The 27742-nt window shown below is 44.4% G+C and overlaps 4 protein-coding genes across 7 annotated transcripts in view; all 4 read right to left on the bottom strand.

Annotated features, from left to right (window-relative positions):
• hps3 (HPS3 biogenesis of lysosomal organelles complex 2 subunit 1) overlaps positions 1-12628 on the bottom strand; it is a 33542-nt gene extending 20914 nt beyond the window's left edge. Inside the window, exons 1-14 of one of the 2 annotated variants that reach the window (XM_081708167.1) lie at positions 11985-12627; positions 11268-11774; positions 10334-10502; positions 9334-9416; positions 9042-9213; positions 8778-8859; positions 8424-8578; positions 7170-7272; positions 6664-6845; positions 5196-5382; positions 4526-4759; positions 3775-3960; positions 3459-3650; positions 3116-3229 (exon numbers count right to left, since the gene is read on the bottom strand). In XM_081708167.1, coding sequence (XP_081564293.1) covers positions 3116-3229; positions 3459-3650; positions 3775-3960; positions 4526-4759; positions 5196-5382; positions 6664-6845; positions 7170-7272; positions 8424-8578; positions 8778-8859; positions 9042-9213; positions 9334-9416; positions 10334-10502; positions 11268-11774; positions 11985-12201 — 2583 coding nt within the window. In that variant the 5' untranslated portion in view covers positions 12202-12627. Of the gene's footprint in view, positions 1-3115; positions 3230-3458; positions 3651-3774; positions 3961-4525; positions 4760-5195; positions 5383-6663; positions 6846-7169; positions 7273-8423; positions 8579-8777; positions 8860-9041; positions 9214-9333; positions 9417-10333; positions 10503-11267; positions 11775-11984 lie in introns of both variants that reach the window. The other variant, XM_081708168.1, reaches the window with a different exon arrangement.
• A 1841-nt stretch (positions 12629-14469) lies between these two features.
• Positions 14470-17449, bottom strand: si:ch211-284e20.8 (fetuin-B). 2 transcript variants are annotated; one of them, XM_081708470.1, is made up of 7 exons: positions 16996-17449; positions 16700-16813; positions 16468-16546; positions 15891-16072; positions 15708-15818; positions 15508-15600; positions 14470-15418 (listed from the first exon to the last, which is right to left on the bottom strand). In XM_081708470.1, the coding sequence occupies exons 1-7, from the start codon at positions 17188-17190 to the stop codon at positions 15218-15220; spliced, it is 975 nt and encodes a 324-aa protein (XP_081564596.1). In that variant the 5' UTR covers positions 17191-17449; the 3' UTR covers positions 14470-15217. The 2 variants fall into 2 exon arrangements, with proteins under 2 accessions (XP_081564596.1, XP_026852875.2); XM_026997074.3 differs by having other exon boundaries at positions 15891-16057; positions 16996-17446.
• A 1352-nt stretch (positions 17450-18801) lies between these two features.
• On the bottom strand, positions 18802-22687 carry fetub (fetuin B). Its single transcript, XM_026996696.3, has 7 exons — positions 21427-22687; positions 21206-21319; positions 21001-21088; positions 20718-20884; positions 20527-20640; positions 19838-19921; positions 18802-19722 (listed from the first exon to the last, which is right to left on the bottom strand). Exons 1-7 carry the CDS (start codon positions 21664-21666, stop codon positions 19084-19086), a joined length of 1446 nt encoding a protein of 481 aa, XP_026852497.3. The 5' UTR covers positions 21667-22687; the 3' UTR covers positions 18802-19083.
• Positions 22688-22842: 155 nt separating this feature from the next.
• On the bottom strand, positions 22843-26468 carry ahsg1 (alpha-2-HS-glycoprotein 1). Of its 2 annotated transcripts, XM_081708467.1 has the most exons (7): positions 26216-26467; positions 26009-26116; positions 25786-25867; positions 25246-25403; positions 23913-24032; positions 23678-23752; positions 22843-23460 (listed from the first exon to the last, which is right to left on the bottom strand). In XM_081708467.1, exons 1-7 carry the CDS (start codon positions 26411-26413, stop codon positions 22936-22938), a joined length of 1266 nt encoding a protein of 421 aa, XP_081564593.1. In that variant the 5' UTR covers positions 26414-26467; the 3' UTR covers positions 22843-22935. The 2 variants fall into 2 exon arrangements, with proteins under 2 accessions (XP_081564593.1, XP_081564594.1); XM_081708468.1 differs by lacking the exon at positions 26009-26116 and having other exon boundaries at positions 26216-26468.
• Between the last annotated feature and the right edge of the window lie 1274 nt (positions 26469-27742).

The following is a 27742-nucleotide window of genomic DNA, read 5'->3' as shown; positions in this document are numbered from 1 at the left end:
AGAACACAGTATAGAGGACTACAGTATAGAGAACTATAGTGTAGAACAGTATAGAGCACTATAGTATAGAGAACTATAGTGTAGAACACAGTAGAGAGCACTATAGTATAGAGAACTATAGTGTAGAATACAGTATAGAGGACTACAGTATAGAGAACTATAGTGTAGAACACAGTATAGAGCACTATAATATAGAGAACTATAGTATAGAGAACTATAGTGTAGAACACAGTATAGAGGACTACAGTATAGAGAACTATAGTGTAGAACACAGTATAGAGCACTATAGTATAGAGAACTATAGTGTAGAACACAGTATAGAGCACTATAATATAGAGAACTATAGTATAGAGAACTATAGTGTAGAACACAGTATAGAGGACAACAGTATAGACAACTATAGTGTAGAACAGTATAGAGCACTATAGTATAGAGAACTATAGTGTAGGACACAGTATAGAGGACTATAGTATAGAGAACTATAGTGTAGGACACAGTATAGAGGACTATAGTATAGAGAACTATAGTGTAGAACACAGTAGAGAGCACTATAGTACAGAGCACTATAATATAGAGAACTATAGTGTAGAACACAGTATAGAGGACTACAGTATAGAGACCTATAGTGTAGAACAGTATAGAGCACTATAGTATAGAGAACTATAGTATAGAGAACTATAGTGTAGAACACAGTATAGAGGACTACAGTATAGAGAACTATAGTGTAGAACACAGTATAGAGCACTATAGTATAGAGAACTATAGTGTAGGACACAGTATAGAGGACTATAGTATAGAGAACTATAGTGTAGAACACAGTAGAGAGCACTATAGTATAGAGAACTATAGTGTAGAACACAGTATAGAGGACTATAGTATAGAGAACTATAGTGTAGAACACAGTAGAGAGCACTATAGTATAGAGAACTATAGTGTAGAACACAGTATAGAGGACTATAGTATAGAGAACTATAGTGTAGAACACAGTATAGAGCACTATAGTATAGAGAACTATAGTGTAGAACACAGTATAGAGCACTATAGTATAGAGAACTATAGTGTAGAACACAGTATAGAGGACTATAGTATAGAGAACTATAGTGTAGAACACAGTATAGAGGACTATAGTATAGAGAACTATAGTGTAGAACACAGTAGAGAGCACTATAGTATAGAGAACTATAGTATAGAGAACTATAGTGTAGAACACAGTAGAGAGCACTATAATATAGAGAACTATAGTGTAGAACACAGTAGAGAGCACTATAATATAGAGAACTATAGTATAGAGAACTATAGTGTAGAACACAGTATAGAGGACTACAGTATAGAGAACCATAGTGTAGAACACAGTATAGAGCACTATAGTATAGAGAACTATAGTGTAGAACACAGTATAGAGCACTATAGTATAGAGAACTATAGTGTAGAACACAGTATAGAGCACTATAGTATAGAGAACTATAGTGTAGAACACAGTATAGAGCACTATAGTATAGAGAACTATAGTGTAGAACACAGTATAGAGCACTATAGTATAGAGAACTATAGTGTAGAACACAGTATAGAGCACTATAGTATAGAGAACTATAGTGTAGAACACAGTATAGAGCACTATAATATAGAGAACTATAGTGTAGAACACAGTAGAGAGCACTATAGTACAGAGCACTATAATATAGAGAACTATAGTGTAGAACACAATATAGAGGACTACAGTATAGAGAACTATAGTGTAGAACACAGTAGAGAGCACTATAGTATAGAGAACTATAGTGTAGGACACAGTATAGAGGACTATAGTATAGAGAACTATAGTGTAGAACACAGTAGAGAGCACTATAGTATAGAGAACTATAGTGTAGAACACAGTATAGAGGACTACAGTATAGAGAACTATAGTGTAGAACAGTATAGAGCACTATAGTATAGAGAACTATAGTGTAGGACACAGTATAGAGGACTATAGTATAGAGACCTATAGTGTAGAACACAGTATAGAGGACTATAGTATAGAGAACTATAGTGTAGAACACAGTATAGAGCACTATAATATAGATAACTATAGTGTAGAACACAGTATAGAGGACTACAGTATAGAACACAGTAGAGAGCACTATAGTATAGAGAACTATAGTGTAGGACACAGTATAGAGGACTATAATATAGAGAACTATAGTGTAGAACACAGTAGAGAGCACTATAGTATAGAGAACTATAGTGTAGAACACAGTATAGAGCACTATAGTATAGAGAACTATAGTGTAGAACACAGTATAGAGCACTATAGTATAGAGAACTATAGTGTAGAACACAGTAGAGAGCACTATAGTATAGAGAACTATAGTGTAGAACACAGTAGAGAGCACTATAGTATAGAGAACTATAGTGTAGAACACAGTATAGAGCACTATAATATAGAGAACTATAGTGTAGAACACAGTATAGAATACTATAGTATAGAGAACTATAGTGTAGAATACAGTATAGAGGACTATAGTATAGAGAACTATAGTGTAGAATACAGTATAGAGGACTACAGTATAGAAGACTATAGTATAGAGCACAGTACAGAGGACTAGAGTATAGAGGACTATAGTACCGAGCACAATATAGAAGACTTTAGTATATAGCACAGTTTAGAGGACTATAGTATTGAGCACTATAGTATAGAGGACTACAGTGTAGAGGAATATATTGTAGAGCACTATAGAATAGAGCACAGTATAGAGGACACAGCAACTTTAAACATGCTCTTGTGTTTTCAGCATTGATTCCTCTGTGCCCTTAACTATCTGTTGACACACAGTTTATTTGCTGAGAAATAGAAAAACATCTTTCATTTTCTTTAATGTCTCAGTGAGCTGTAAGCAGACCAGGTTTTTTGACTTAATAAGCAGTTAATAATAAGCAGACTCTCAAACAATGATGAACACTGCGACACACAGTAAGCACTGATAAAAGTATACAACCTGCATGTTTACCAACAGTTGGTACATTTAGAGCTAGTCTTAGGGTCAGGCATCCTATCTGCAGATTTCAAAGACACTTAACGGAGGTTTAGTTCAGGTGGGAACTGAAAAAGACCTGTGGGGGAGTTTGTAGTGTTACAGACCTGGAGCTTGTGCAAGTCCTCCTGGTGATTGTCGGGGGCGACACTGCAGTGAGATAGGTGAGTCAGGATGCTCACCCACGGGTACGGCTGCCCATAGTGAAAGCATGAGTTTATCTGGAAATGAAAGAAAGCTTTAGAACAACATGTATGTTTGGACCACATGCAAAACTGGTTTGCCGATTGGGGAAGAAAAAAAAAACTCCATCTTAAATCTCTGGAGCAAAGTCAGGGAAAAAAATTAAGATCGCTTTTCTCTCAAGGACATCCTGTGAGCACACACATATTACTGGTGATTTCCTGTGCAGCCTGTAGGTCACTACTGAGAGGGGCACTCTGAGCTCACCAGGTCCTCTGCGGTTTTGAGGGCTGTAATGCCAGTGCAGTCTCTGCGCGTGATTCGGTTGATGTAGACGGAGGCGAGGCGGAACAGGAGCTCCTGGATGATGGAGTCCTGAGACGACGCCACTAGCAGAGCCTCCCAGAAATCTACAAGCAGGTAAGGACTCTGCCTGTCCACACAATCCTTACACAGCTCCTGACACACACACACACACACACACACACACACACACAGAGAGAGAGAGAGATGAGAACGAAACTATGGGTTTTGAGACAGGTGTTTAAGGCAGGTGTCTGAGGTGTCCGAGGCAGGTCTGAACCTGGAAGAAGAGGTCGGCCTCCTCCAGCTTGACCTTGCTGTTCTCGTGCAGCGCCACCATGGCTGCCACCAGCAGGCCGACCTGCGTGTGCTGCAGGTGCTGAGCGAACAGGGTGGGCGTGACGGACGAGCCTCGACCCTGAAACAGCAGCTTGGGCTCCTCGATGAAGCCAAACACCTGCAGCATCTGGGCAAAACAGCGAGTCACAGTCACACAGTTACACTTACAGTGACTCTCACACAGAGTCTGTGCCTGCACCGACCAGGTCATTACTGTAACCACACAGGCCTGCTCAATACTGTAACCACACAGGCCTGGTCATTACTGTGACCACACAGGCCTGGTCATTACTGTGACCACACAGACCAGGTCATTACTGTAACCACACAGGCCTGGTCATTACTGTGACCACACAGGCCTGGTCATTACTGTGACCACACAGACCTGGTCATTACTGTAACCACACAGGCCTGCTCAATACTGTAACCACACAGGCCTGCTCAATACTGTAACCACACAGGCCTGGTCATTACTGTGACCACACAGACCAGGTCATTACTGTAACCACACAGGCCTGGTCATTACTGTGACCACACAGACCAGGTCATTACTGTGACCACACAGACCTGGTCATTACTGTGACCACACAGGCCTGGTCATTACTGTGACCACACAGGCCTGGTCATTACTGTGACCACACCGATGTACTGAATTTCCTTCCCTGCTCGGTGTGGCCGAGTGCCTCCCTCACCTCCGAGTGCTGTTCCATCTGCTGGCAGTACTGCTGCATGTTCCCCAGGCGCAGTGCCTGCGCAGACTTGCACAGCGTGAGCGTGACGGCGGGCGCCCCGGACACCTCCAGCTGCTCCAGGTGCTCCAGCACACACGCGGGGTCGGCCTTCACCATGAACGGGCTGGTCACTACATGTGGGAGCTGTGCAGGTTCTGCCTGACTGAAAATATCCAGCACTGTGTTAGCTGTCTCCTGCACAGGGGAGAGACACAGCCAGCTCTGTGTTAGCATAGAAGATTTTTGTAGTCGTTTCAATATTTTTGAAACCTAGAATATTTTTGTTGTCCTGCAGGTGTGTCTAGTATAACTGTACGGAACTGTTACTCAGGTGTGTATAGCATAACTTGTGAACTGTTACTCAGGTGTGTCTAGTATAACTGTACGGAACTGTTACTCTGGTGTGTCTAGTATAACTCTACTGAACTGTTACTCGGCTGTGTCTAGTATAACTCTACTGAACCCTTACTTAGGTGTGTCTAGTCTAACTGTACTGAAATGTTACTCAGGTGTGTCTGCTCTAACTGTACTGAACTCTTACTTGGTTGTGCCTAGTATAACTGGTGAAGTCTTACTCAGGTGTGTCTAGTATAATTTTACTGAACTCATCTGAGGGATTTTTGCCGCTCACTTCACTTAGGTCCTCCATCGTTTCCTCATAGAGAGAGTGTTTGAGAAAGAACAAGAATCCTTTCCCGTAGTCGGTGACCGACGTGCTGTCGCCACTCCGAGCCACGTTCCTCTGGATCACCTCGGTCACAGACAGGCCGGACATCTTGTAGTACGGCAGGGCCAGGTGACAGTCCCGCCTGTCCAGTCTAGGGAGGAACGGGAGTGTTGCTACCAACAGCAGCATTCATAGTGAACCAGAAAGTTGGAATAAAAAAGCGGTCATGTGTGTGTTAGACAATGCTCATGATATTTGTACTTGTTTTAGGTTTAATGCCTTTTGTCAGGAAAATCTTACAAAATGTGTTTGGAAAAAGGACTCTGAAATGAAATAAAGTTAAATATCTTTATCAAGTCATGAAAATAAAGAATAAATGAATGACAAACCTACATAAATATTTAAACCTGATTCTAGCAAATTTCAACTCATATGAAGACCGCTTTTGTCAATTTTCATGACAAATGTAATTTCACATCAAATTTCATAACAGCATAGGATTATGTTATGAAACCTCCTGTATTGAAATGAAATGGCTCAGAGTATCAGCACAGTGTATCATCACAGCAGTGTATTATAAGACCTTAGTTCCTTAGTCTAGATGACACCGCTGTGTGCCAGCATGTGTGGATGATGGGATTTGTGACGCACCTAGCTGAAGAAGTCTCCCAGCTGTGGTGGGAGGTGTGACGTACCTAGCTGAAGCAGTCTCACAGCTGTGGTGGGAGGTGTGACGTACCTAGCTGAAGCAGTCTCCCAGCTGTGGTGGGAGGTGTGACGCACCTAGCTGAAGCAGTCTCCCAGCTGTGGTGGGAGGTGTGACGTACCTGCTGAAGCAGTCTCCCAGCTGTGGTGGGAGGTGTGACGCACCTAGCTGAAGCAGTCTCCCAGCTGTGGCGGGAGGTGTGACGTACCTGCTGAAGCAGTCTCCCAGCTGTGGTGGGAGGTGTGACGTACCTGCTGAAGCAGTCTCCCAGCTGTGGTGGGAGGTGTGACGTACCTAGCTGAAGCAGTCTCCCAGCTGTGGTGGGAGGTGTGACGTACCTGCTGAAGCAGTCTCCCAGCTGTGGTGGGAGGTGTGACGTACCTGCTGAAGCAGTCTCCCAGCTGTGGTGGGAGGTGTGACGTACCTGCTGAAGCAGTCTCCCAGCTGTGGTGGGAGGTGTGACGTACCTAGCTGAAGCAGTCTCCCAGCTGTGGTGGGAGGTGTGACGTACCTGCTGAAGCAGTCTCCCAGCTGTGGTGGGAGGTGTGACGTACCTGCTGAAGCAGTCTCCCAGCTGTGGTGGGAGGTGTGACGTACCTGCTGAAGCAGTCTCCCAGCTGTGGTGGGAGGTGTGACGTACCTGCTGAAGCAGTCTCCCAGCTGTGGTGGGAGGTGTGACGTACCTGCTGAAGCAGTCTCCTAGCTGTGGTGGGAGGTGTGACGTACCTGCTGAAGCAGTCTCCCAGCTGGGCACAGCTTTCCCGGAAGGCATTCTGAAGCTGGGCTCTGTCTCCCTCCTCGCCACCCCTCAGGCTCAGCAGGGAACTTCTCACCAGCAGGTGAGCCTCGCTCAGCAAATGCAGGGAGTTGTGGGACAGGGTCTGCTCGTACCGCCTACTGTACTCCACCTGCCAGGGCCAAACGGAGGGGTGAAGGGTAACGGAGTGAAGCAGGTGGAGTTATAGGAGTTCGGTCTAACTGCTTCCAATGTGAGCCGGGTGTTAAACTGGATCTTAACACTTTTTATGGAATTTTGGAGATTTGCAGAGCAAGATTTAGTCTTCACTTATGAAAGACAACAACAAAAACAAACAAAAAAAAAACATAAAATAAGACAACAGCAAAAAATGTAAATGCAAATTGTTTTAGTCTAAATGTATATGTAGACTCTCTGGGCTTAAATAAACCAGGGATGGGTGCTGGAGTTCTGCAGATAACTGTTGACACGCTACCATCTCTGTGTAGAGCTGGAGTGTAGGCACAGTGGTGATCACGTACAGGTTCCAACCATAACCACTCTCACAGACCTGCTTGGACCGGGAGGTCTTCCGACATCTTACAAAAATAAATAAATCAAGGTTATATACATATATATTGTACACCCACACAGTTATATACTCTGTATAAGAGCAATTACTAGTTAACACAAGACTGTGGATCCTTAGCACCATGTCCTGTGCTGCAAGGAAACACCCTGTAAGTCTCCAGTGTGACGACATCAGCTGATCTGGGTTCAGCTTCTCCGCATATTTCATCGAGTGTAATCTCCCTGTGTGGTGGAGAGGACGCACTCAGAGGACGAGCAAGACTGCTGAGAAATGGGGCATCTTCATTGGCTGATAAATATGACCCTCAGTTCTGTGCAAAAACCCCGAGAGTTCAATGATGTGGACGTGTTGGGTTTGGGCAGCTGTACCAATGCCTGATATGTGAGCCTGTTCCATAGGCTGATTATATTAGCCCAGTTCTGACCCGGTTGGCGCAGGCACCTGATGTTGGTCTTGGGATGGAAAGTCTTGCCCCGAGACCTTCACAACCTGTTCATACTCTTAAGACTGAACACTTTTTATTTCCTCCACCCAAAAGCAGTTTCCCTGAATGAAAACACCACCCATATACAAGTAGGTTGAATGTTAGATTATGTTTGTCCACAAAAAATTAGCAATCAAACACGGAGAAGTTAGCAATTTTTTGGAGGATGTTTATGGGAGTGGACTGTGGTTAGATGGTACACACACAGCCAATTTATGGGAAGGACCTGGAGAGGAAGCACTCCAGAGCAGGGTTAGTGGATGGAACTACACCTACCGCTAGGAGAATCCCTGAGAGTACGGTGTGTTCTTTTGATTGGCTACAATACAGAGCATTTACTGAGCATCAAAACACACGAAGCATAACGCACTCACACAATCCTACCTTCTACGGTCAAGAACAAACCAACAGATTGCGGAGATAATCTACAATATGTTGGGTAAACTAGCTGTGTTGAGGCGTCCTTGTGATGAACAACAATAATCTACGAAGCATAGCAAAGCTTCAATGCGTAAGACTGGGGATGGCAGAACCAGTTTACGACTCACCCGTCCCCCAGTGGTGCAGCAACTGAAGAAATATGTTTTACTGAAGTGCACCAACTCTGCTATATGGGTTTATAGTCCATGCGGAGCACTGGGATTGAGTTTATGGCATTCCTGGGAGTGACTTACATGGTCCTCCGGGTTGTGCTTCCCGTCTCCACCTTGCTCTCCGAGTCGACGGCTGTGATCAACACGATGTGGTTCCCATCGTGACACAATGACCTCAGACCAATGAAGAGCTGGATACGCAGGGCACACACCTCCATTGTGGCGGGAGGACATGCCTGGGTTGGGGGTTGGCAAGCATCACATCAGCCCCACCGTGGCTCAGCCTTTAAGAGGCGACCGCACGGAAGCAACTCAACACACATGAAGGTTTACGTGGTCAGGACTGGCAGGCTGGTCAGTGTCGCGTAGAACTGGTTGGACAGTCGGCGGCACGTGCAGAAAGGTCAAAGGTCAAAGAAACATCAAACCCTTTACCTTCATGGTGGTGTCGATGTAGGGGTCGCCGGCCCGTGCTGCCACTGCACTGCACCGCACAGAGAAGCACTGTAGAGCATTCCTAACAGAGCACAGAGAGCCTGACACACTTCATACATCCTTCCTAACCACATAATGCACTCACCTGTTGAAAATGACTTCAAAAAAAAATCCAATCACATTTAATTATAGCAAACTCGACCACAAAAGAAATGAGCCGTTTTGTCGTTCTGTTATGACCAAGCCATTGGGGAGCCATCTTACCTGGTGATGACGTATAAAAACTGGTCACACAGGGCGGCTTCGTGGGTTTTCTCTGGGTACTGGTATGTGGACAGGAGCTGGACAGGGTTATGCAGGCTGTACATGTAGCCGGCACCGGGCAGGGAGAAGAAGCAGAACACACAGACAGGCTCACGGCCTCCTTCACAGTTACCTGCACACAAAGGAAGAGAACAAGTGAGCATGGAGAGAGTGTAGAGTGTGTGCAGAGAGTGTGCAGAGTGCACACTCTCTGGTGGGCGGGGGAGCATTGGAGGGGTGTATGGGTGTTTACCAGGGAACATGGAATGGAGCTGTAGGGAATGTAAGCATGTCTCCTCCACACTGCAGCCCCGGAAAAAGTCTGGGGCAAATCTCCTACAGAATAATGAAATATACATACAGAACATTATACAGTCGATGAACCTTAGCATGAATCAGAACCCCTGTTAAGAAAATCCCAGTAGTGCACCTGTATAGTGTAGTGAGTGCAGGGGTGTGTAGTGCATCTGTATAGTGTAGTGAGTGCAGGGGTGTGTAGTGCACCTGTATAGTGCAGTGAGTGCAGGGGTGTGTAGTGCACCTGTATAGTGCAGTGAGTGCAGGGGTGTGTAGTGCATCTGTATAGTGTAGTGAGTGCAGGGGTGTGTAGTGCACCTGTATAGTGCAGTCTGAGTGCAGGGGTGTGTAGTGCACCTGTATAGTGCAGTGAGTGCAGGGGTGTGTAGTGCACCTGTATAGTGCAGTGAGTGCAGGGGTGTGTAGTGCACCTGTATAGTGCAGTCTGAGTGCAGGGGTGTGTAGTGCACCTGTATAGTGTAGTGAGTGCAGGGGTGTGTAGTGCACCTGTATAGTGCAGTCTGAGTGCAGGGGTGTGTAGTGCACCTGTATAGTGCAGTGAGTGCAGGGGGTGTGTAGTGCACCTGTATAGTGCAGTCTGAGTGCAGGGGTGTGTAGTGCACCTGTATAGTGCAGTGAGTGCAGGGGTGTGTAGTGCACCTGTATAGTGCAGTGAGTGCAGGGGTGTGTAGTGCACCTGTATAGTGCAGTGAGTGCAGGGGTGTGTAGTGCACCTGTATAGTGCAGTGAGTGCAGGGGTGTGTAGTGCACCTGTATAGTGCAGTGAGTGCAGGGGTGTGTAGTGCACCTGTATAGTGCAGTGAGTGCAGGGGTGTGTAGTGCACCTGTATAGTGCAGTGAGTGCAGGGGTGTGTAGTGCACCTGTATAGTGCAGTGAGTGCAGGGGTGTGTAGTGCACCTGTATAGTGCAGTGAGTGCAGGGGTGTGTAGTGCACCTGTATAGGACATAAGTAAGTGCCATGCTGCTCCCTAACTCTGCGCCTGTTCCCTCTAAAGTCACAGACACACCACAGTCTTTTGATTCAGCTCCCAGCAACTCCAGATGCTTTGGGAACATAAAGAAATCATCGGACTCGTGTGGACTTTGGGGCTCTTGTCTCATATCTGGGAAAACAGAGACACATGAACACATAAGAATCGAGATAATTACATAGATCGGTGGTTACCAACTCACTCAAAACTTTTGTTTGTCTAAAGTTTTACACTGTATCTTACAATGTCATGGTGGAAGCCATCGTCATGGTTACGTAAAGACCAGCAGACCTGTATCCGCATTAATACCATCGTTGTGGTTACGTAAAGACCAGCAGACCTGTATCCACACTAATACCATCGTCATGGTTACGTAAAGACCAGCAGACCTGTATCCACACTAATACCATCGTTGTGGTTATGTAAAGACCAGCAGACCTGTATCCACACTAATACCATCGTCATGGTTACGTAAAGACCAGCAGACCTGTATCCACACTAATACCATCGTCATGGTTACGTAAAGACCAGCAGACCTGTATCCACACTAATACCATCATTGTGGTTATGTAAAGACCAGCAGACCTGTATCCACACTAATACCATCGTCATGGTTACGTAAAGACCAGCAGACCTGTATCCACACTAATACCATCGTTGTGGTTGTGTAAAGACCAGCAGACCTGTATCCACACTAATACCATCGTTGTGGTTATGTAAAGACCAGCAGACCTGTATCCACACTAATACCATCGTCATGGTTACGTAAAGACCAGCAGACCTGTATCCACACTAATACCATCGTTGTGGTTGTGTAAAGACCAGCAGACCTGTATCCACACTAATACCATCGTTGTGGTTGTGTAAAGACCAGCAGACCTGTATCCACACTAATACCTTCATCGTTGAGGCCTGCTGCAGCCGCGCCAGGGCTGGGTATCGGCGTGCAATCTTCTGGCGGCGGATGCCTCTTCTCCATTCTCTCCAGCTTCACCACCAACACCTCCAGCTCTGTCTGCAGGGCCACGTATCCGGCGCAGAGAGCTACGTCTGACGGACTCCAGTTGTGAATGTGGAGGACGACGAGCATTTCGAAGTCCAGCACGACCAGCCGCTCGCCCAGCTCCTGCCTCTTCAGCCCGAACACCACCAGACTTCTGGTGCAGCCAACCAGGAGGTCCCCGGTGAGGGCGCAGCACGCCATGCACTGTGGCGGCTCCGACAGCGGCATCTCGATGATCTCCATCTGCTCCTTTGGGGCTCCACAGAGCGATGGGACGCGCAGGAAGTGTCCGAGTAGACGCACCCCGACACGGGTCCTCTCAGAAGCCTGGTAGCGCCAATTGGTGTAGGCCCTGAGGTAGGTAGAGCCATTTTTCTCCTCGATAGTGACTAGGTAGTCACCTAGCAGGAGACAAAGCACATCATATCAAGACAGAGCAAATGAAAGGTGTAGCGAGACTAGACTTCTGTTTGAACTGGCTGAATGCATCTGACGGGCAGATCCTCTCGAGTACAAACTGTTTGGGCATCGGTTTTTTGTTGGGGGTTTTTTTGTGTTTGTTTCGCTTTTTTTTTTTTTTTTTTTTTACAGTCAGTTCACGTAGTACTCACCGATCTGACTGTACAGAATTCTGTGCACTGTGCCCATCGTAGAAAAGCGGCAGATAAGAGGACAGTCCTCGCCCTGCATCCGATACGCCTCGACCTTGCACCCTGCCGCGGACACCACGAAAAGCGCATCCCCACCGCAGCACACCAGCCCGGGCTCTTGGTCCGTGGGAACTATGTGCTGGGAAGCAAAGGGATGGCAGTTGTACACATGGACCATTTTTGCAGCTTAAAAAAGATCACATGCTTTGGCGTCTTGTGATGATCAGGCGGCAAAAAAATAAATAAATAAAAATCTTGACCCTGGAGCTTCTCAGATCCGCTTCTGAGTTACTTATTATTATTATTATTATTATTATTTTAAAGACTGTAACATAATAAAGAGAGAGAAACTGAAAGCAAATGAAACAGCCACGGTAGATAATATCAAACTTCCTGATCCTGTTCGCGGCGACCGCACAGACACAGCTCACTGTCTGGTCATTCCCCCTCACAATAAACCAGGTTTTATTTCTACCGTTTACTTGCACTAACTGTATCAAACTTTAAAACAGAAGCGATTCCCAGTGATTGTTATTGCAGAGGCTCACGCAGTTGTTTTTAATTAAAGATACTCTAACGGTACTATCCGCCCTCTTCCTCTATGCGCCCCGCCCTCTGTCCGGGGGCTCCGTCAGTGTTGCCAGATCGGGCAGTTTCACGACAAATCGGGCTGATGTTTTTGCGTGGGCAAATGTGTCTTTGGGAAAAATTTGGGCTGGTTTTTAATACTTAAAATCTTTATAGTTTATTAAAACATCTCAGGTTGGAGTAAGCCTCATACCTTGTCCACATGTTCAATCAGTTGTCAAAACTTTAATTTCCATGTTATTTAGTCCTGTTGAATGTTTCCTGTTTCCCATTTATACTGTGCTGCACAAAGGCTTTTGATATGCTCACGTAATCCATCCTGCTTCCTCTTGGCTCTCACAATACTCAAATGGGGAATATACATGAACGGAAGAGTAATTCTGATCTGAAGCAGTAAGACCTGCTTACAGGGGACAGTTCTACGGTGCACTGCAAACTGCAACACTGACCATAGTAGTAGTGAGCACTATGCAGTGAACACTATGTACATTTACATTTTATGACTTGCAGTTCAGACTGAACACAACTTGACCAGTTGAGGGTTAAGGGCCTTGCAACAGTAGCAACTTGGCAGTGGTGGGGCTTGAACCAGCAACCTTCTGGTTACTAGTCCAGTACCTCACAATTATTATGAGACTTATGACAACCAATTACTTATTTTAAGATACATATAATATTCATTTGCATAACCAGCTTTAAAAAAAGCACTTTGTACACAGTCTGCCTTCTATATGATGAACTCTACAAAGTATGCATGATCAACAACCCACTGTGAGAATACGTTGCCATCGATTGTAAGCAGAGAGTATTACAATTTTAATTGAGCACATCTTACAGAAAGTGGTAAATCATACTTGCACACAAGCCCCTGGTGTGTTTAGGAGAATGAGTCATCGGAAAGATGTTCATTGTTGAATTTCTGAAGTGGAGCATGTAAAACCTTTGTTACCATGGCCATCATTTTGCATGATTTTAACAAGTAATTCTTTACCTGTTGCAGAAAAGGTGCAGATTTGAGTGTCAGTGAACTTTGAACTCTAAACTTTAAACTCTAAACTTTGTCTTATCAATATACAGCAGCTAATCGTTACACTTATGCAGTGTAAGTTAACTTTGCAGAGACCAGCACTTGCTTGAGGAGCCAATTAATTAGAACCAACCATAGTTTTGTGTATTATACTCAAATATTTTGTTTATGCCAAATTATCCCATCTGTAACCTACATCTAAAACAGTTTTTATATTTATGATATAAAGAAGTGACTAATCTAGTCATACTAATCAATAAAAAAACTAAAGAATTAATAAATAAATAATTAATCATTATAATAGTATAATAGTCTAACCCTAGAATAATAGTGTATACTAGTATAATAGTGTAATACTAATATAATAATCTAACACTAGTATAATAGTCTAATTCCAGTATATTATAATACTAGTATAATAGTCTAATACTAGTATAGTAGTCTAACAGTAGTATAATAGTCTAATACTAGTATATTAGTCTAATAGTAGTATAATACTCTAATTCTAGTAAAATATTATAATACTAGTATAATAGTCTAACAGTAGTATAATAGTCTAATACTAATATAATAGTCTAATAATATAATTGTCTAATAGTAGTATAATAGCAATACAATTTTTTGTTACTTTTTCTCCTGGAACCAGGAGGTCAAAAACATTTATTTTTCTCTTCATTTGTTTGCTTTTAAAGGTTTATTTGAATTTTGTGCTTGCATGTATTTCAGTTCTCACTCATATTTCCACATAACACAGGAATTATATTGTGTTAATTGAATGGCATGAATTTGAACCAATTTGAATGAGAAAATACAGAGGCCAGGACAGAGATGTTTTCTTTCTCAGAGTGCCCATTTTAATCACGGCCATTAAAACATCAGGACATATTACAGCATGTGATTTATCTATTTATTTCTTAGAACATACCAAATGTCAACTCTTTAGCATTCTGTAATTTAAAACTGCTCTCCCAGCAAAAACCTTATTAACTTTATTCACTGACAATATCAGTAGAAGTAGGATAGTGTTTTATTGTTAACCTGATGCATACCAACAGAGCTAACAAAGCATACCAACAGTGCTAACACATCCAATAAACAGAGCTAACATAGAATACCAACAGAGCTAACACAGAATACCAAACAGAGCAAACACAGAATACCAAACAGAGCAAACACAATGTACAAACAGGGCTAACACAGCATACAAACAGAGCTACTGGCATAGCTGAAACTGTGGCCACTTCAGTGATGTAATTGGAAAGCATATTTGAAGAGGATGATACTTAAAACCTCAAACATTTGTATTGCCACTATTGTTTAATTTATGACAAGCCAAAAAAAAAAATACTTAGGTACATGGAACTGTATATGAGAAAAAAAAAAAATCATTACTGCCCTCCACTTGCTGTTATCAGCCTGTATGGTTTGCTGTTGCTATGCTGGGTTGCCAGGGTGCTATTACTGAACACTGAAAATGCTACTACTGTCAATTAAGGGCCATTCATTATAAAAGTGGCATGAAACAGTAATTATTCATAGTGCTTATCAAACTCTAGAGCACCTGCCTCATGACCGGACCTCACAGTCTCAGTGCTCTGAGTCCGAGGGAGTGCCTCTTCTTTCCCGGGCAGCTGTTAGCAGCAGCCACAGCTCTGGGAGGCATGGGGATGCGTGGAGGTGGCACCACCAGCACTGATCCAGGGACAGTCTGGGCTGGGGAAGGTCTGCCAGCTGTTCTTGGGCTGGTAGCATCGTCGGCCTTCTCTTGCGCATCGGTCAGCTGTATTACACCAACACCACACACTTACCCCATCACACCCCATACCAAGCCACTGCAGACTTTGATGGATGATACCAGATTGCACTTACTGGTTGTTTATAGATTGTACAGTTGACCTCTATAGGAATTTTGATCTCGGGGTCGTCATCGGTAATGTGTGATCCAGTACAAAAGCCCTTTGTCTGAAAGACATGTCCAGGTATTTTCTGCCAGTGGTATTTTTATGCATATCAAGGCCATGTCTTCACTGCATGCATTTATTTATAAATTTGTTGAGCAGACCACTCACAGACATCCCGTCCTTTGGCTGACACTGAGTGAAGTCCACATCGGCTGAAGCTTTGGCACAGTCTGTCTCCTGTATGGTGAACTCCACAAAGTAGGCAGGACCAATAACCCACTGTGGAGATACATACATGAGGGGATGCCCGTGCTGTGGGTTTCACTGCTGCCGGGAGCGGCTGTGGCGTACCTGCATACTTGCAGCCGTTATGTTCAGGAGAGCAAAGTAGCTGGTCATGGCCGACTCTTTATTAAATTTCTGGAGAGAAAGATTTGCTGTCTCTGCTACGATTGGTTCTCCCAGGCTCTCTGCTGTTGGGCAGTCTGGACAGATCTCAACTATGGCAACGGCAGGGACTGAAAAAGAGTTCCCTTTTTTGTTGGTATATCAAAATTATACAGTTATTGTCACACTCTAACAACAGCTACACAACTACAGTTACAGATTCATGCTCTAACCACAACTACACAATTACAGTTACAGTATCACACTAACTACAGCTACATAATTACAGTTACAGTGTCACACTCTAACCACAGCTACACAACTACAGTTACAGTGTTGCACGCTAACCACAGCTACACAACTACAGTTACAGTGTCACACTCTAACCACAGCTACACAACTACAGTTACAGTGTTGCACGCTAACCACAGCTACACAACTACAGTTACAGTGTCACACTCTAACCACAGCTACACAACTACAGTTACAGTGTTGCACTCTAACCACAACTGCACAATTACAGTTACAGTATACACTGTACCTTGCTGGATGATGCAGCTGAAGTTATGGAGAGTAACGTTGATCTGAGTAGTAACAAGTGCCTCACACGTTCCAAAGACCTAAAAGACAGGAATTAAGACAGGAATTAGATGGTCAGTGTTATTATTATTTTATTCGTTAAAGTGACCTTCCTCCAAAGATGATTATTAATATGGTATGGTTCAGATTAAAAGATCAGCTCTGCTAGTAAAACCTGCTTTGTTAGGACTTACTGGAACATCTTTGATGTCCTTCACCTCACATGACTTCCAATTCCTCCTGCTGATCACGTGACACTTTGTCTCCAGCACATCCATTGTCAGGTGCAGATGCTTCTCACCTCCCTCCTATGAGCAGAGCAAACCGCTTAGTTTCCACTCATGGAGTTTGATGTCACATGTTGTGAAATATATTAACTGTATAAGAGATCCTGCACATTTATCATTATTATTGTTGTTTGTTGGCATTTTTTTTTTTTACTTACTTCGGTCACTAAAAACCTTCTGCCCAGACATCAGCACTAACTCACCTTCTCCTCTTGCCTGACGTCGTACACTCTGTTCAGGGAGAAGATGTAGCCCTCAGTTCGGTGTGTGTTGATCTGGTCCAGCGCCTCGTCGGCTGCCTGCATGACGGTCTGTTCCTGGCAGCCTACTATAGCAGGAGAGGCCCTGCCCCACTGCACATACAAACACACCAGCACGAGGCCCAAGAACTGCCGCATTTTCCTCGGAAATCTCCTCCAGCCGGATCCCAGCACACCAGAAGATGTGGACCTGCGTGCGCTTTCTCCGTCACGTGGCGAATCCTGAACTTTCCCCTGCACCTATCAGCAAACAGTGGCCTTATCTGTCGTTAACCTCGACACTCATTACCATTTTCCAGCGGAGCCCTGATCACAGGGCCAGGAACAATGTCGCCTCTGTTTCTGCTCTTCCGATCCCTGGCTGGCTGCTAGAATTCCTCCGTGTCGTAGATTCCCCACCTTCACTAATTCCTTTTCTGCTTGTGCGACCACATCCTTTGGATTTAGGCAACACGGCGTCATGGAAACGGTTTGTCATCTCTAGGAAGCCTTTTTTAAATGTCCTTCTGAGAAGTGAATTAGTTCAGCTGCTAGAGTAGACAGCCAGGCGTCCTGTGGCAGCAGTGTAGATTTACCTGGGTGCTAAGACTCATTTTTACTGCACAAACAGAAATGTTAAGAAAAATTTTTAAAAATAACATTACAGAACAAAACAAGTCCAAAGACAAAAGGGCAAAGATAACAGCAGAAGCACATCAACAAATGTGACATGTCAACAAAGAGAGAGAGATGAAATTATACAACAGATGAAAATCACTCAGAAGTCTCATTTCACATATTTTCATAAAGAAAATTCTGTTTTGCTTTCAAAAGCATTTATTTATTTATTGAGAGGTTTACCAAACAGAAATTACATGCATTAATTTTACTGTTGCAATAAATGTTGAATCTTTCAGCTATTTTTATAATAATTTATTTATGGTTATTTATTTATTATTGTTTATTTATTTAATGTTTTCACATTTTGAGACCTGCATTTATTGCTATGTTTGGTTGTGTTTTTGCTATTATTAAAAAGAAATAAACTAAAATTTAAAATACTAAATAAAGATGAATAAAGCCTTGTTTTTATTATTGTTATTATTATTATTATTATTAGTAGTAGTAGTAGTAGTAGTAGTAGTAGTAGTAGTAGTAGTAATTTATTATTACTACTATTACTTAACATTACTTAACACTATTACTTATTATTATTATTACTTAACATGGGAAAACTGTGTTGTTAATACACACTGACAGACAGACAGGTTTGCAGGAGTTGTAAGTGAGTTTAACAACTACACAATCATGACACAATAATGCAACAATAACAACTACACAATAATGACACAATAATGCAACAATAACAACTACACAATAATGACACAATAATGAGACAATAACAACAACTACACAATAATGACACAATAATGAGACAATAACAACAACTACACAATAATGACACAATAATGGGACAATAACAACTACACAATAATGACACAATAATGGGATAATAACAACTACAGAATAATAACACAATAATGAGACAATAACAACTACACAACCCAAAGGCTAGTCACAGGCTGAACAGATCACACAAGAGTCCAGGGCAAGAAAATCCAAGTTTAGGACTATAGTGTCAAACCAAGTTTACGACTATGGAGAAATTCTGGGATTACAGGGGAATAGTGTGTGTGAGAGGGATTACAGGGTAATGGTGTGTGTGTGAGGGATTACAGAGGAATAGTGTGTGTGAGGGATTACAGAGGAATAGTGTGTGTGAGGGATTACAGGGGAATAGTTTGTGTGAGGAATTAGAGGGAGGTGTGTGTGGGATTGATTTGGAGGATGAGGACCCCTGGTGAACAGGTTGGGGGTTGCGTATGATGATAAATTGTGAATAACTGGTAGTTTTGTGAAATGTACAAACCAGTAAACACTGAATGCCTTGAAAGGATGTTTTATTGGACACAGTCCATCACTGCTATTGAAAGGACACTTTACTGGACACAGAAAATCACTGCCAGTACAGGCGTCACACACAGCAGCAGTTTAAAAGAGTGGGTCCTCAACAAAGCTGTCCTGAATCAAGCTGCTCTTGGTGGAGAACTCCGCTGGGCACTGGTGCGCCAGGCCGGATGGGAAGGGTTCAATGGTGGGTTCCTTCTCGCCGGGGATCTGTGGGTCAGCGTGGAGCGGCTGGGCGGAGGTTTGCGCTGGACTAGGCACAGGGAAGCCCGAGAGGCTTGCGGTCTTGTCCATGGAGGGGAGGACATACACCATTCCCTCGGGACGCTTCGGAAGGCTTCCGTGCTGGTGCTCATGGTGATGGTGATGGTGCTCGTGCACGTGGAGGTGAACATGCCCGTGTTCGTGGTCCAGGGCCAGTTCGTGGTCGTGCGCGTGGGTCTCGCCCTCACCGTGACCGTAGTTGTGGTGGGTGTGTGAGCTCTTGTCTTGGGTGTGATTGTGAGCGTCCGAATGGTGTGCATGAGCGTGGTCATGGTCGTGCCCGTGTACGTGGGCATGGGTGTGACCTTGAACCTGACTGTGACCTTCACTTTGCTCATGTGTGTGATGGTGTGTGTGCGCCCCCTTGTGGTCATGTCCTAAGGACATATCACTGATATTAGCATGGCTATGGTCCAGCTCTCCTCCCTGGTAATGCTTCTTCTTTTCTTCCTCTGCGGCCTTTAAGACAAGACATACGTTGTAGCAAACACTTATGTATTTATACACATACATTTTATAAGGCACAAAAATACTTTCATTGTGCTTTCTTAAATTATTTTCTCTATAAACTTACCTCAGGCTCAAAGATTTCACACTCAGCATTGAGGTGCTCGTAGCCATTGGCGTAAGAGAGTGAAGATCTGCAGAGGCCTTTGTGCTGAGGAGGGAAAACAGAGCTTCACTGCCTACACTGCACAGAGCTTCACTGCTTCACTGTGCTGGGCTTCACTGCCTACACTGCACAGAGCTTCATTGCTTCACTGTGCTGGGCTTCACTGCCTACACTGCACAGAGCTTCATTGCTTCACTGTGCTGGGCTTCACTGCTACACTGCACAGAGCTTCACTGCTACACTATGCTGGGCTTCACTGTGCTGGCCTTCACTGCTACACTGTGCTGGGCTTCACTGCTTCACTGTGCTGGGCTTCACTGTTACACTGCACAGAGATTTACTGCTTCACTGTGCTAGGCTTCATTAAGCTGGGCTTCACTGCTTCACTGCGCTGGGCTTCACTGTGCTAGGCTTCATTGCTTCACTGTGCTGTTCTTAACTGCTTCACTGTGTTGGGCTTCACTGCTTCACTGCACAGAGCTTCACTGCTGCACAGCACTGGGCTTTTTAGAATGGTGTTATAGTAAAACATACACATTATAGTTTTTATAATAAAATATACACACATCACTATGTCAAAGACTAATATACAGTGATATTGCAAATGTCGGCCATATAAATCTTTGTTTAGGGAATTTTATTTCACTTACTGCAAACTCGCAGGCCATGATCTGGCATTTTGAAACCTCAGCTATATCAGTTTGGTTGGAGCACACCGTCTCCTGGATGATGAACTCCACGTTGTAAAAGGTGACAAACCCCCCCTAAAGGAGAGAGAAAGAAAAGAGTTCAGGTAGAATGCCAAGTTTCTTTCTTCTTGCACGTGCGGAAATGCTCCAACCTGGGAGGTCGCTCTTGTGACATTTAGAGGGGTGAAAAAGTTTGTGAACATGCTGTTCTTGTTGAAGTTTTCCATGCCCATTTTCATGGTCTCCACCACCTTGACACTATCCACTGGGATCAGGACCGGGCAGTCAGGGCACATCCGAACGATTCTGGAGGCAGGAACTTCCAAGGAATGCAAATATCCAGTTACTGTCTTTCCTTTAATGTGCTGAACATTAACTGCATCACAACCTAGTGCAGTTTGGGTCTGTATTTTGAGAGGTAGTCGTGGTTTTTACCAGGCCTGATTGCACAGCTGTATCCGTAGAGACGCGAGACTCTGTGAACTTTGTTTATGTAGATCACTGCCCTGCATTGACCATACACCTGGATTTCACAAGATATACAGGGAGATACACAGTTTTACAAGGCACACAGTATGCAAGTCAAATTTCAAAGGACACGAGCATGTAAATGGACATTTATGTTAGAGAGCCGCCTTACCGGGTTTTCACCGATATCTCTCACTTCACACTTCCTCCAGTTATTTTTACTGAGGACATGGCACTTTGTTTCAAGCACGTCGATGGTTAGGTAATACACCACTCCTGCTTCTCCCTAAAGATGAAAAATATAGCTCTCTTAAACATCAAATATTTCAAATAAAATCACTAATGATTGACACGTGACCTCAGACGCCGGAGCCAGAGAGGCGATTCACTCACGTGACGCCTGACGTGGACGTTGCTGAGGCGTTCTAGGCTCAGCACGTAGCCCTCTGTGCGCTCCAGGTTGATCTGGTCTAGGGCCTGCGCAGCTGCGCCATGTGCCGGAGCATCCGTACAGGAGCCTGCTGTCAGCGGGTGGACAGGGATCCCACGCACGCTTGCAATTGCCAGCAGTAGCAACAGCATGGTAGAGCTGCAGATGTTCTCTCTTTCTCTCGCACACACACACACACGCATGGGGGTGGGAGCCCTCTGTGTTTATAGCCGCCTTCAGCTGCCAGTTCCCCCCCAGTCTGTAAACAAGGCCCCTTCTCCAATAATACCCCTCTAAACAGTGTCCCCCTCTCTTCTGAAAGACCCTTGTGATCCCGTTCAACTGTTCAGTGCCAATCAATCATACAAGCCAATCAGCCTACAGTGTGTGTGTGTGTGGGGGGGGGGGCTTAGATGGCTATCTTGTGACATTTTGAATGTTTATAAAGACTCACATGACTCATTCCAGCACGTCTTTACATTCCTTTTTAACTTACATTTTTAATTTGTTAATTAATATTCATGGTTCTGGCATATAGTGAGTAAAACCTGAGTTTTACACATCAGTCAGCATGGAGAAGGTGCTATTGTCCAATATGATTCTTCTAATGTACTCCACATAAATGAAATTGTTTAGTCATTCATAATACTAGTAATTCTAGCTTTCTCACATCTTCTAAAAGAAGTAGAAAGTAAACAAACTAAGCAATATTTTAATATGATAAAAGACCGTTGTTATTTTGTTCACATGTAGATTATTATATTTGACTAGTCACTTTATTTAAAAACACTTACATTGAGTGATTAACATTATTAAGTAGATTTGTTGCATTTCTGAAAGCAGCTCCACCAGGGCACAGACGCTGTTACAGGAAGAAAGGGTGGTGGGTGTTGAGCTGGTTTGAGGAGAAGGTGTTGCTGGGTGTTGCTGGGATGTTTACATGCGCTAGTGGAACTGATGGTCTGGGAGTGGTTTCTTGGCTGTGCGACTCCTTAGCTCAACTCACTGTCTCTGTTTCAAATCATTATCACTCTCCTTCTCACTTTGGCCCATGATGCTAACAGCCGTTACGAGTATGCTGGGTGCCGCGGAAATTAGAGACGTCGCAAATCTCTAGGTAACAGCATTCATGTCATTCAAAGCAAGTAGGTGTTGGGGGCAGCTCAGTGGTTAATGTACTGGACAAGTAATCAGAAGGTTGTCAGTTCAAGCCCCAACACTGCCAAGTTGCCACTGTTGGGCTCCTGAGCAAGACCTTTAACCCTCAATTACTCAAGTTGTATTCAGTCATAATTGTAAGTGGATAAAAGTATCAGCTAAATACTATTAAATGTAAGTGTAAATGGAAGTTGATATGGTTGAGATCAAATCAGACTTGATAAATGTAAAGGAGGTTTATTGTTTGATAAAATCTCATGACGTGTGTTCTTCTGTCCAGTAGAAGAAGAGCTTCGTTCTACTGGAGGTCAGTCTCAGGCGTGGGCCTTTTGAGGCCGTCTCATAAAGGTAGGTGGGAACGGACATATGGGGTGGATGGAAGGGGGTATTTTCACAAACCCATGGCATTCTGGGAAGGGGAACTCTGGATCACTGGATCCTGGAAGATGAGCTGTGGGTTCACTGTGAGTTAAAGGATGGTGGGGTGCACGGGTGGGTTTCGTGGGATCTTTCTTGTGTTCATGGTGGTCCCCATGGTGTGGATGTACTCGGTGGTGTGGAGGACCTCTGTGGTGTGGATGGCCTGAACGATGAAAACAGCCTTGATGATGATCACCTTGATGACCTGGGGGAAATGTGTGGTCTGGATGCTTGTCATGACCTGGACCAGCATGGGCTGGACGTTTGTCATGGCCAGAACCAGCATGGTCTGGACGTTTGCCATGGCCAGGAGGGTGGTGGTGGTGGTGGTGGTGGTGGTGACCTTTGTGATGGTGGTGACCTCTACGGTGCCCACAGTGCCTTCTGTAGAATGGATGATGGTGGTGGTGTGTTGTGTTCTGGAATGGAGTAGAACAAATAGAAGCCGACAAAGAGTACATATTAACAAAGGTCTACAATCTGTGACCTGGGCATGAGATCAGATCTTAACAAAAGTCTAAAATCTGATTGGGCCTGAGATAAGAGCTTAACAAAAGTCTAAAATCTGATTGGACATGAGATAAGATCTTGACATAAATATAAAATCTGATTGGATGTAAAGAAGGTGCTGCATACCTGAGCATCATAAATGTCACAATCTACAGTCAGAACACTGTTTCCAAGCTGAGTGGCTTGGCAGAATCCATAATCCTTAAAGGAGACGATGAAAATTTTACAAACTTGTTTTCATTAACAAAGGCATAGAAGCACGTTGTGATTTAAGGATATTTAGAGGGGACCCAGTAATTGTGGTGGCCCATGAATTCAGTCCTAAAGCAAAGCAGATGAATTTGATATGAAGCATTCTTACAGCTTCCTTGTCACAGAGTGGTTTGCATGCATTTTTTCCCTCAGTTTTCACGCTGTCTGCACACTCAGTCTCCACTATGGCAAACTGGACAAAATAGCTCTGTCCGAACATCATGTTATGCTGAAAAGAGATACACACACACACACACACACACACACACACACACACACACACATATATATATATATATATATATATATATATATATATATATATATATATATATTTATTTATTTATTTATTTTTTTTCCAGGTGAGTAATCGTACTGTAGTAAGAGATCATGAAGAATCATCAGTTACCCCACTGGCATAATCAGTTACCCCACTGGCATAATCAGTTACCCCGGTGGCATAATCAGCCTAAGGAGGAGACAGAAGCTGCTGACATCAAGACAAGGAAACTCCTCACAATGCACAGAGGGTTTCATCCCAAATCCAGCACTCTGGGACTGGACACTAAGCAGAAAGGGGTGGGGGGGCAGAGAACTAGTGAGCATCAGAACATCCAGGATGAAACAACCAAGACCCAGGAGTACACCAGGATGATGGCACCAAGTGATGAAGGACATAGTGTGTACCTCAGACAGCAGAGACCTGAGGAGGACGGGAATGAGGAGGAGCAGGAACCATCATGGGAGGAGAAACCCCTGCATGGTACGTACCACCAGCAGATAGTGGATGTGGCTGATATGGAGAAATCCTACCAATGGCTGGAAAAGGGCTGGACTGAAAGACACCACAGAGGCACTAATCATGGCAGCACAGGAATAATCTCTGAACATGAGATCAGTAGATGCTGGATCTACCACACCAGGCAGGACCCCAGATGCAGGCCGTGCAAAGACAACCCTGAGACCATCAATCCAGCACATAACAGCAGGATGCAAGATGCCAGCAGGCAGAGCGCACATGGAACGCCATGACCAAGTGGCTGGTATAGTGTAACAGGAACATCTGTGCTAAGTACGGGCTGGAAGTTCTGAAGTCAAAGTGTGATACACCCCCCAAGGGGGTGGAAAATGACCGAGCTGAGATCCTGTGGGACTTCCAGATACAGACAAGGTGGTAAAGGCCAACCAACCGGACAAAGTAGTGAAACAGCAGTTATAACAACATCAGGACCAAGGAACAAGAAGAGATAGAAAAGATGTGTAGGGTGGAGGCAACTGTGGATCTGGTGGTAATCGGCACACTGGGGGCTGTGCTCTCAAACTGGGAGATACTTTCCACATATATATATATGTGTGTGTGTGTGTGTGTGTGTGTGTGTGTGTGTTTTCTTTTTTTGTTCCAAATGAACAGTCATAATGGCACCATCCTTGACTGCTGCTACCTGTGAAGTTATTCTTCCCACTTCCAGCAGTTTGAAGTAGGAGGTGTGGTTGGACTCGCTGTTGAACATCTCCAGGGCAGCTTTTACGCTCTCCAGGCCTTTGGGGTCGTGCAGGGGCAGCAGAATGGGGCAGTCAGGGCAGATGTGTAGCAGAGCTACTGTGGAAGCCGGAGGCAAAATGTAAAATTAGCAGTCTCACGGAAAAAAGAAATGTTGTAGAAAATGTACCACTAGAAATGTAACTGTGGTAATATAGACCAACGCATATAAAAACATAGACTGCCACCTTACAGGTGAATGAAAGACCTGGCTCTGTGTCACAGGTGTAGCAGGTGGTGTATGTACCTGGCTCTGTGTCACAGGTGTAGTGGGTGGTGTATGTACCTGGCTCTGTGTCACAGGTGTAGCGGGTGGTGTATGTACTTGGCTCTGTGTCACAGGTGTAGCGGGTGGTGTACGTAGCTGGCTCTGTGTCACAGGTGTAGCGGGTGGTGTATGTACCTGGCTCTGTCTCACAGGTGTAGCGGGTGGTGTATGTACCTGGCTCTGTGTCACAGGTGTACTTTTTGATGCCTGGATGTTCACCTCCACACATAGTCACGTTGCATTTTGCTATCACTTTCTAGAAGGCAAAATAATTAAATTTGTTCATCCCACAGCATAAGAAATGTATTCACCCACACTAGCTGTGAAACCTTTATCTTAACAAATAACCCCATGACCAATATAACAGCATAACACATATGAGACGTGTCCAGCCTACCGTTTCTGCCTCTGATCTGAGCTCACAGTTGGTAAAAGGTTCAGGGTTCACAATGTGGCACTTGGTCTCCTCTAAGGTCAGAGCCAGCACAACCTCACAGGGATCTGCCTGAAAGTGATCTGAGCTCGTTGAAATATCCTCCAGATGCTTGTTTTTTGTTTTTGTTTTTTAAATCTCCGCAGTAACCTTTTTCTTGTACTCACTCACCTTCTCCTGAGCTGTGCGGCTGTCCACGCTCACCAGCCGGAACTTGTAGCCGTGGTGATGTAGTTCGTTGATGATGTGCAGGGCTTCGTTGGTGGCGTTCGTGTCCTGCTCCTCTAGGCACGCGTAGGATGCAGAGATCGTGGCAGTGTGTGTGAGCAGCACCTGCAGCAGGGCTGCCAGAGCCCACAGTCTTCCCATGGTGCAATGCTGAGCGTCGGTCACAACCGGGAGAAGAATCCAACCAGTTCGTGCTCACTGGCCTTTATAGAACACAGGGCCACACACTAAAGTAAACAGGTCAGCTGCCAATGTCGATGAAACTGCAAAAACAAAATGGTTACAGAGGTCAGAGTGCGCTGAGGATGCGGTATGCCTTGCCAAGATTTTTCTGGAATATTAACACCATGTATTGTTTAAATTCCATCTGTGAATCCATCTTTAATCTAGATTGCTCTATGTGCTTTTAAGGTATTAGTAATCCCACTGTTAGTGTGATGAGAATAGGATTAAGAACGGACCAACCCAGCAGGGTGCAGTCATTAACAAACAAGTCCTGTGGTAGCGCAGGTGTTTAAGACTAAGCTCTTAACAATAGCTGTGAAACAATTCTTTTGTTCGGTTCAGAAAAGAGCTTTTATTTTAATGAAGTTAGTAAAAGGTCAGTTGAAAATGTCAATTATTAACTTGTGTGGTTTTGACATGGGGCTGGTAGAAAGGTTAAAAAACAGAAGGTTAAAAAAAGTTTAAAAAAGGAACCTTAGACTACCGCTTACTTCACAAAGCCAAAAGATAAGGAACTCCTGCTTTACACCCGTTTAAGATCACATAAATGGGGCAAATTTTTATTTACCCACACTCTGCACTCTCAGACAGTACAATCAGTACTCACACAGCACTCACACACAGCTCTCTCAAACACCACTCTCACAACACTCTCACACAGCACTCACACAACATTCTCACAGCACTCTCACACAGAGCACTCACACAACACTCTCACACAGAGCACTCACACACAGCACTCACACAGAACTCTCACACAGCACTCTCACACAGTACTCTCACACAGCACTCTCACACAGCACTCACACACAGCACTCTCACACAGCACTCACACACAGCACTCACACACAGCACTCTCACACAGCACTCTCACACAGCACTCACACACAGCACTCTCACACAGCACTCACACACGGCACTCTCACACAGCACTCACACACAGCACTCTCACACAGCACTCACACACAGCACTCTCACACAGCACTCTCACACAGCACTCACACACAGCACTCACACACAGCACTCTCACACAGCACTCACACACAGCACTCACACACAGCACTCTCACACAGCACTCTCACACAGCACTCACACACACCACTCTCACACAGCACTCACACACAGCACTCTCACACAGCACTCACACACAGCACTCTCACAGCACTCTCACACAGCACTCACACACAGCACTCTCATACAGCACTCACACACAGCACTCTCACACAGCACTCTCATACAGCACTC

This window comes from Electrophorus electricus, chromosome 26 (genome assembly GCF_041902795.1).
Source record: "Electrophorus electricus isolate QZ-2024a chromosome 26, ASM4190279v1, whole genome shotgun sequence".
NCBI classification, from domain to species: Eukaryota; Metazoa; Chordata; class Actinopteri; order Gymnotiformes; family Gymnotidae; genus Electrophorus; species Electrophorus electricus.
This window is presented reverse-complemented; position numbering and strand designations above follow the sequence as displayed.

Excerpts from the sequence above, each read along its gene's own strand:
- ahsg1 (XM_081708467.1), bottom strand. The coding sequence starts at position 26,413 with ATGGGAAGACTGTGGGCTCTGGCAGCCCTGCTGCAGGTGCTGCTCACA. Across the intron at positions 25,868-26,008 it reads TCAGATCAGAGGCAGAAACG|AAAGTGATAGCAAAATGCAA; the intron begins GTAGGCTGGACA and ends TTTGCCTTCTAG. Across the intron at positions 24,033-25,245 it reads TGGGAAGAATAACTTCACAG|CATAACATGATGTTCGGACA; the intron begins GTAGCAGCAGTC and ends ATCTCTTTTCAG.
- si:ch211-284e20.8 (XM_081708470.1), bottom strand. The coding sequence starts at position 17,190 with ATGCGGCAGTTCTTGGGCCTCGTGCTGGTGTGTTTGTATGTGCAGTGG. Across the intron at positions 15,601-15,707 it reads AGCCAAAGGACGGGATGTCT|ACAAAGGGCTTTTGTACTGG; the intron begins GTGAGTGGTCTG and ends CATGTCTTTCAG. Across the intron at positions 15,419-15,507 it reads GTACAATCTATAAACAACCA|CTGACCGATGCGCAAGAGAA; the intron begins GTAAGTGCAATC and ends GGTGTAATACAG.
- fetub (XM_026996696.3), bottom strand. The coding sequence starts at position 21,666 with ATGCGTGTGTGTGTGTGTGCGAGAGAAAGAGAGAACATCTGCAGCTCT. Across the intron at positions 21,089-21,205 it reads GAGATATCGGTGAAAACCCG|GTGTATGGTCAATGCAGGGC; the intron begins GTAAGGCGGCTC and ends TGTGAAATCCAG. Across the intron at positions 19,922-20,526 it reads TCATGGCCTGCGAGTTTGCA|CACAAAGGCCTCTGCAGATC; the intron begins GTAAGTGAAATA and ends TTCCCTCCTCAG.